This window comes from Cebus imitator, unplaced genomic scaffold (assembly GCF_001604975.1).
Source record: "Cebus imitator isolate Cc_AM_T3 unplaced genomic scaffold, Cebus_imitator-1.0 Scaffold20, whole genome shotgun sequence".
In the NCBI taxonomy this organism is placed as follows: domain Eukaryota; kingdom Metazoa; phylum Chordata; class Mammalia; order Primates; family Cebidae; genus Cebus; species Cebus imitator.
Window position 1 is genome coordinate 7,992,312 of NW_016107335.1, and position 8,652 is coordinate 8,000,963.

At 55.3% G+C, this 8,652-nt stretch overlaps 1 protein-coding gene across 1 annotated transcript in view; it reads right to left on the reverse strand.

The window, feature by feature from the left end:
• The window catches only part of NOS3 (nitric oxide synthase 3), a 22,008-nt gene that overhangs the window by 10,836 nt on the left and 2,520 nt on the right, over positions 1-8,652 (reverse strand). Inside the window, exons 3-13 of the mRNA XM_017520478.2 lie at positions 8,317-8,465; positions 7,943-8,105; positions 6,536-6,627; positions 6,308-6,449; positions 5,901-6,040; positions 5,622-5,796; positions 4,633-4,734; positions 3,860-4,054; positions 3,668-3,741; positions 3,348-3,492; positions 3,005-3,109 (exon numbers count right to left, since the gene is read on the reverse strand). Coding sequence (XP_017375967.1) covers positions 3,005-3,109; positions 3,348-3,492; positions 3,668-3,741; positions 3,860-4,054; positions 4,633-4,734; positions 5,622-5,796; positions 5,901-6,040; positions 6,308-6,449; positions 6,536-6,627; positions 7,943-8,105; positions 8,317-8,465 — 1,482 coding nt within the window. The remainder of the gene's footprint in view (positions 1-3,004; positions 3,110-3,347; positions 3,493-3,667; positions 3,742-3,859; positions 4,055-4,632; positions 4,735-5,621; positions 5,797-5,900; positions 6,041-6,307; positions 6,450-6,535; positions 6,628-7,942; positions 8,106-8,316; positions 8,466-8,652) is intronic.

Below are 8,652 nucleotides of genomic sequence, written 5' to 3' on the forward strand. Positions count from 1 at the left end.
GCTGGGTGCAGTGGCTGACACCTATAATCCCAGCTACTCGGGAGGCTGAGGCAGGAGAATCGCTTGAATCCAGGAGGCAGAGTTTGCAGTGGGCTGAGATGGCGCCATTGCACTCCAGCCTGGGCCTGGGTGACAGAGCGAGCCTCTGCCTCAAAAAAAAAAAAAAAAGAAAATAAATATTACCCACATCCTAGAAGCCACCTAAATCCTAGAAGCCACCTTTGTGCCTCCTTCCTGTCACTGCCACCCCCACCCCAGGGGTGACTAACTCCCCTCCTAATTTCTAACTCCATGGATTAGTTCTGCCTGTTTCTGAACTTTATTAAAGTGAATCCTGTAATACAGTATGTATTCTTTGGTCTGGCTTTTTTTACTCTTCACATTTTTTGAGATTCACCTGCATTGTTGTGTGTGGTTATATTTTGTTCACACTTAGTGCGATATGGCACTTGAATATACCACAATTTATCACTTTTTGTCAATAGTCATGTGACTTATTTCCAGTATGGGGTATTATACACAAATTTGCTATAAATATTTTTGTTCTTTTTTTTTAAAGACAGAGTCTTGCTCTGTCGCCAAGCTGGAGTGCAGTGGCGCACTCTCGGCTCACTGCAACCTCTGCCTCCTGGGTTCAAGTGATTTTCCTGCCTCAGCCTCCCCAGCAGCTGGGATTACAGGCATGTGTCACCATGCCCGGCTAATTTTTTGTAGTTTTGTAGAGACAGGGCTTCACCATGTTGGCCAGGATGGTGTTGATCTCCTGACCTCGTGATCTGCCCACCTCGGCCTCTCAAAGTGCTGGGATTACTGGAGTGAGGCACTGCGCCCGGCCTCTGCTAATATTTTTAGTGAGTATACCCTATCTTCTGTGAGCTGTATTCCTAGATTTATTAAAAACTTGGGATAAAATTAATATAAGTTGAAATGTACAGATCTTAAAGGTACAGTTTAATTTGCTTGTCTGTTTTGGAGTTTTATTTATTTGTATTTTATTTTGAATCAAAGTCTTGCTCTATTGCCCAGGCCGAGTGCAGTGGCGTGATCTTGGCTCACTGAAGCCTCCACCTCCTGGGTTCTAGCGATTCTCCTGCCTCAGCCTCCTCAGTAGCTGGCACTACAGGCGTCCACCACCATGCCGGGCTAATTTTTGTATTTTAGTAGAGACAGGGTTTTGCCATGTTGGTCAGGCTGGTCTTGAGCTCCTGACCTCAAATGATCTGCCCACCAGGGCCTCCCAAAGTGCTGGGATTACAGGTGTGAGCCACCACGCCTCGCCTTGCATTTTAATTTTTTTAAAAAGAGAAAGATTAAACATGCATCTACCCTATGACCTACCAATTCTACTCCTAGGTATTTATCCAAGAGAAATAAAAACATAAGCCCACAAAAGCCGGGTACAAGAATGTTCATAACAGCTTTATTCATAATAGCCCCGACCTGGAAACAGCCCAAGTGTCACCAACAGGAGAATGGATAAACAAACTGGGGATATTCACACAATGAACACCACTCAGCAGCAGAATGAGTGAAATACTGAGTCACGTAACAACACGGGTGCGCCTCGAAAACAGACTCAGCGGGAGATGCCGTAACACCGCGTGCTTCCATCTAGGTGCTGTCCTAGAGCAGGTGAAACTAACCTATGGTGACAGACACTTTGGCAGGGAGACAGACTGGGAAGGGATGCACGTGAGAAACTGAGGGAACTTTCCAGGGTGATGGAAATGTGCTATACCTTGTAAAGGCTGTGGGTTATATGGGTATTCATACACCTTTATACTAAAAAAAAAAAGTCAATTGCTGGTGCCATTTTTTAAAAAAATGTAGGGCAGAATGAGGGCTGAAATAGACAAGAAGGCAGCGAAAAGGCTTTCATCAGATTTAGGCTTCCTTAAGATACTGACGGCCAGGTGCGGTGGCTCACGTCTATAATCCCAGCACTTTGGAAGGCCAAGGCAGGTGGATCGCTTAAACCCAGGAGTTAGAGACCAGCCTAGGCAACATGGCAAAACCCCATCTCTACAAAAAATACAAAAATTAGCTAGGCACTATGGCACAGCCCTGTGGTCCCAGCTACTTAGGAGGCTGAGGTGGGAGGATCGCTTGAGTCTGGGAGGTTGAGGCTGCAGTCAGCCATGATTGTACTACTACTGCACTCCAGCCTGGGCCACAGAGTTAGACCTTGTCTCAAAAGGAAAAAAAAAAAAAAAAAAAAAAGAGTTCCCGGGAGGTACTTAGTGCTAATAAGGGCTTTAACACTGAGAAGCTGAAGCAGGTAAGAACCAGAAATGAACCTAGCCCAGGGCAGCTCAGAGACATCTAAGCTTGCAAGAGAAGGCATTCAATGGTGGTACTCTAACTGTGTGTGTGTGTGTATTTTTTTTTTTAAGTGAAGTTATCTAATCTACGTGGGCATCTAAACAGCGCTCTATTTCTTTTGTTAAAAAGGAGCCTGAGGCAGCTGAGGCAGGAAGATCACTTGAGGCTAGGAGTTCAAGGTCAGCCTGGGCAACATACATAGATTCTCAAAATAAATAAAACAATGAAAAGAAGAAAAGAAATGCTGGAATAGTGTTGTAGGTGTTGTAAATGACAGCTTTATGGATTGTCACAAACTGAACACACCTGTGTAACCGGCATCCAGTAAGAAATATTACCTGCATCCTGGAAGCCGCGCTCGGTGTATCCCTGTCTTTCTTATTTCTCAATGCCTGAGCACAGTCTAACCTCTTGGTCAGCCAGGACATGCCTTTCCTGTGTTAGAAACTTGCACTGATAATGGAAATGAGTTGAAGGGAGGAAGCCTCATGGGTAGGCTGGGAGTGTGCCTTGTGTGGGGTTTCAGGCTGGGGAGGGGTGTCTCTTGGCATTTCCCTTTCCATCCTGGTGTGTGTGTGTGTGCCCAAGTGTATGTGTGTGTGTTGGGCAGAGGTTCCTGCCCAGTCACTCCAATTTTGAGTCTCTCCTCATTCCCAGCAGCCCCTTTCCTGGAAATTCTTACCTCTCCATTCTCCGGGGGATCCCCATTCCCAAATGTGCTGGTTACCACCAGCACCAGCGTCTCATGTTCGAGGGACACCACGTCATACTCATCCATACACAGGACCTGTGGGTAGAAAGGCAGATGTCCTGGGTGCTGTGACCCCCTGAGGCCCTGTCCTCCTCATTCTGGCCTTTCTGGCAGTGCAAGATTCAGGCCCCAACTTGATTTCTGAACACCTGTGGTTCTGGGGTTCCTCATGAGTTCTGACTTGTAACACTTCCTGTCCTCCCAGACACCCCTAAAGATGCTGATAGAGCCCCCTCTTTCTATCTCCCTGCTCCCCTGGGGGCAAAAGCCCTACCCGGGGGTCAAAAGCCTTCCGGAAGAGTCTCCCCAACTGCTGTGCATAGCCCTGGGCCCGGCCGGTCTCAGAGCCATACAGGATTGTTGCCTTCACTCGCTTTGCCATCACGGTGCCCATGAGTGAGGCGGAGATCTTCACGGCGCTGTGGGCAAGGGAGGCGTCAGGGTGTCCCAGGTGCACAGAGGCAAGACCTTCCCAGGCAAGGGTCCAACCCCCTCACAACAGGGTTTTGGGGTACTGAATGGTGGGCCCAGAACACTGCTAGGGCAAGGTCCCCCCAGGGTTGTAGGGAAGGGCGGTGCTCCTGGGGTACCCACTTGGCCACTTCCTTAAAGGTCTTCTTCCTGGTGATGCCGGTGCCCTTGGCTGCACTCCCCTTCCAGGGGTCTGGCTACAGAGAGGTGATAGGGTTGGGAGGGGAGGTAAAGAAAAGGAAAGGTTATAAGTCCCTAGGGGCTACTCAGAGTTAGAGCTGGGCCCAGGTGGGCAGAACCGGTTAGGGTGTGCACCTGGTAGCGGAATGCAGGGGACAGGAAATAGTTGACCATCTCCTGATGGAAGACAGGAGTGAGGCTGCCTGAGATGGGGGGTACGATCCAGGCCCAGTCTGCAGGGCAGCCCCCCCTGGCCTTCTGCTCATTCTCCAGGTGCTTCATGAAGGAGGCTGTGGCAGCGTGGTGGTCCACAATGGTCACTTTGGCCAGCTGGCAGGGGGAGAGAGGTGGAGAGGCTCAGACCAGGCCCACAGAACTCGCCCATTCTTTCTCTGCCACTCCTGTCACTCCAAACCACGTGTCCTAGGTCACCGCACATCTAACACATCCTGTGTCCCCTCAAACCAGTGTCATCCCAAGCTGCATCCTGCATGGTCATGCTCCAAGTTCAATGTGCAACAGCAGCTCTAGTCTCCAGCATCTGTATGCCTGCCTCCAAACCAAATAGCCCGCAGTACTCAGCAAACTACCACTCCTGGCGTGCCCTCGATCCTGGTATTAGTTTTCAGGATCCAGTGGGTCCCGCAAACTACAATACCCTGGGAATCAGCATGACCTCGCATGCAGTAAACAACAAAGTCCCTGGCACACATTAAGCCACCAGATGACAGCACATTCCCTGTCCCAGAACTGCAGGCCAGTGTGCGCCATGGCACTGGGAATGTGGAACTTCTTCCGCCTGTCGGATCCTGCCCAGTTTCTAAATGCCTCCCTCTCCTCCATCCCTTGCCCCTGCTTCCCCCCGCACCCGAGCCCTTTGCCTTCCTGGCCAGTCTGGGCCTGTGCACCTGGTAACTGTGCAGCACAGCCAAGTTGATTTCCACCGCTGCCTTGTCTTTCCACAGGGACGAGGTCGTCCGGGTATCCAGGTCCATGCAGACAGCCACGTCCTGGGGCAGGAGGGTGCGTGGCATCAGTAGGGACAGAGGTGATGGGGGTGGGGGTGGAGGCTATATCTGTTTCCCATCATGGCTGGAAGGAGTGAGGTGAGTGGTGGCCATTCGAACGCCTGGCTGCTGAGTGGGCTGGTTCGGGTTTTTGCCTGCGAAGGCATCTCAGAGCAGAGAGGGACCTTGGGCCAGTCACTTATCAGCCCCAGGCTTTAATTTCTCATCTCAAAAATGGGTCTTAACCCTTTCTGAGTCAAGGTCCTCTCTGAGAATCTGATGAAACCTCTAGAGTTATGGGTCTTATACCTGGAAAGACAACTACACGTTCACACCCACCCCCATGCACCCCTCACCCACCCACTCACACCCACACCCACCCACAAACCCACACACACACACACACACACACACCCACAAACCCATACTCTCACACTCACCCCTACACACACCCACACTCACACCTACACCCACACACACTCCCACACTCCCTACACAGACCCACACTCACACACACCCCCTACACACTCACATCTACACATCCACACCCACCCCCACAAACCCACACTCTCACACCCTCTACACACACCCACACTCACACCCACACACACTCTCACACTCACCCCTTACACACCCCTACAAACCCACATACACCCAGCCCCACAACCCCACACCCTTACACTCACCCACTCACACCCCCACACACCCCTCTCACCCCTACCCCTCTGCCCCAGCCTCAGTGGCTCCAGAGCTGGTCCTCAGTTCCCATTTAGGAGGCAGCCCTGGCCCTGCTCTGATTGTCCCTGTGGCTGACGTTTTGGGGATGGAGTGAGAGCCAGACCCCACCAGGGCAGGGACACTTGGTGGCTGTGCCGCAGCCCATCCCTTACCTCCAGGATGTTGTAGCGGTGGGGGTCACACAGGTTCCTGGTGCCAATCTCAGTGCTCATGTACCAGCCACTGAAGGGGGCTGCGGGGAACTCCAGACCCCCAATTTCCAGCAGCATGTTGGACACGGCCGGGAGGGCGTACCAGCGCAGGCCCAGGGCTGCGAACCACTCCAGCCTGGGGGTGTTGGGGCATTGGAATCAGCACCCCCTGCAGGCTCTCCTCGAGGGGCTCAGGGATGGCCCCCTCCATCCCACCCAGCCAGTCCCTTTGGTGCTCACGTGGGGTGCTCCAGGGGCACCTCAAGGACCAGCTCGGGGGGCAGAAGGAAGAGTTCTGGGGGTTCGTCCGGGGCCTGCAGCAGCAGGGGCAGCACGTCGAAGCGGCCGCTTCCTGGGGTCCAGCCATGCTGGATGCAGAGCTGTGGGGAGTGGGCCGGGAGGGGGGCGCCTGGGGCTGAGCCTCATGCCCTTCTCAGAGATCTCTCCATCCACCATCTCTTGCCTTCATCTCGGGGACCCCTCACTGGTTGCGTCTCCATGCCCATCCTGGCACCCCTCCTTTGACGTTTTTCATCCTTCCTCTCACCTAGGCTCCCCTCTTCCTGCCTGATCCCCCGAGCCTTCTCCCACTGGCTTCCTCATTCTCCACCTTGGGGAGACCCTTGTGGGTGGCTCTCAGTGCCCACCTCAGTGATCTCCACGTTGGCCGGGTCCCCCCGCACGGAGCCGTCCTGCTGCCGGTAGCCCGCGTAGCGCACCAGCTGGCTGTTCCAGATTCGGAAGTCTCCGCGGCCAGGACAGCGCTGCGGGAACACTGTGATGGCCGAGCTGGCATGCGTGGGGAAAGAGCTGGTCAGCACCCCGCCTTCCCTGCCTCGGGGGAGAAGGCTGGGCCTGGCGTGGGGGACACTCACCGAAGGTTGCCCCGGTTGGTGGCATACTTGATGTGGTTGCAGATGTAGGTGAACATCTCCTGTGCAGACCTGCAGTCCCGGGCATCGAACACCTGAGCCAGCCGAGGCCGCGGGAGAGGAGGCAGAGGAGAGAGACGGGGTCTTGAGTATGAGCCCCAGAGGAGATGCTGGTGAGGGGCAGGGGCCCTGGTTCACCCCACGGCGTCCTCCTGACCACTGGCATCCACACTGATCCCTTCCTGCCCTGCTCTCTGACATATGTAGCACCCGGCCTGCTCCTCATCTCCTCCCTGCGCCAGGCGTCTCCCCATCCCTACAGAAGTTGACCTGGTACCCAGTACCGAGGACGGACAGCCTCTGCCAAACTAATGCTTGGGTTAGGCACCAATGGATGTCTCAAAGGCTGCCTAGGAGTGTGGGCAGCAAATCCCCATGAACCATTGCACTCAAGAAGGGACAGGTGACCCCAGGCAGCTGTCTGATTCTCTGAGAATCACATGGATGATGGGAAGGGAAGGCTGCACAGGGCACCTCCTGGGACGCTGCTCGTCCTGACATTCTAGCGCTTGGAGGAGCTGTCTTGGCTGGCTGAGTGGAGGCCGCAGGAGGAGGTTGGGAGGTCCCACTCCTGCCTGAGGGAGGAGGAAACACGTGTCAGTGACAGGGGCAGGGGAGTGGCAGGGAGGCAGCTCTGAGAGGGGCCCACTATGGCGGCTCAGAGGGATCAAAGTTGACCTAAAGCTTTGAACGACTTAGAGGGTCAGGCAGGTGTCAGATCTGATTGTTTTTATTTTACTCGAAACTCCTTTGGGATTCACTAGGCACGAGGCTTTATTCCAAACTCTTTGGCGGCCAGTCCAGTGGCGGAGAAAGAGGTCAAGGCCGTAGGTGCAGTTCCCCCATGGGGCAGCTTGCTTCTTTTAGTGCCGTGGGCACAGGCTGTTCTAGTAATTGAGGCCAGCCCCGAGTCTGTGGGCTGGGGTGTGAGGGGGGTGCGGGCCGGGGCAGGGGACCTGGGGGGAGCACCGGGTGTGGGTGAGAGGCTGTATTGGGCTGGCCTGGTGGGAGAAGCAGCAGCCAGGGCTTTTCCAGGAGGCTGCTCCTGCTACTGACGGCACCCACCGCCCAGGGAAGCTTCGCCCAGCCGTCCTCACCGTGGAGGAGGCTGGACGTTCTCCCCTCCTCCAGCCAAGGCGCCACTGTAGGGCTTAATAACCAGGTCTTTACTACTGGACTGAGGTTCCCCTGGGTGCTGAGGGTGGGGCAGCCCATCTACCTTTCTAGTCTCTAAGGGAACAAGCAGCGATCTCCTCCACTGTTTGGGACCCCCTAGTCCCTGGGAAGCCTCAGGAACTGCCCGCCACCCTGCACCCCTTTCTGTCCTGCCCGAGGTCTCGCTGGCCGCACCTGCAGTTTCCCCCACTGGATCCGGCCCACACAGCGGGGAGCGTTGCGCCAGGCCTGCTTGGCCCCGAACACCAGCTCGCTCTCCCTAAGCTGGTAGGTGCCTGTGGCTGCCACCTCGGCTTCCACCTCTTGAAGCCGCTGCTCATGGGCCTGGGAGCCGCTCCTGGGGAGGAGGGGGTGGGAAGGGGAAAAGCAGGAAGTTGTGTGGGACAGGGAGGCCCGCCTCCAGGCTTTGTGCCATGCTTGGGGGGTGGGCTGGAGGGACCCACGTGGTGTTAGGATTTGGGAAGGGAGTGAGTCATGCGGGAGGTTGTCAAGGGGTTTCTGGGGCCTCAGTGGGACCAGGGAGGCTGTGGCATCCGGGAAGCTGTCACCTCTTGATGGAGCTGTAGTACTGGTTGATGAAGGCCCGGGCCTGACTCAGCAGCTGCTCAGGGGCTGTGGGGCCGGGGGAGGGCCGGCCCTGCAGTTTCCTCGGAAATACCAGGGAGCCCAGGCAGCGTCTTGGGGTGCAGGGCCCATCCTGGGTCAAGGGAATGCAAAGGTCAGGACAGGCCAGGGTGCAGGGGTGGGACGGGGTGGAGGGGGAGGGAGAAAGTGTACAGTGGTGGGATGGGAGAGAGGGAGGAAGGGTGCAGTGGCGGAATGGGGGAGAGGGAGGAGGGGTGCAGGGGTGGAATTGGGGAGAGGGAGGAGGGGTGCAGGGGTGG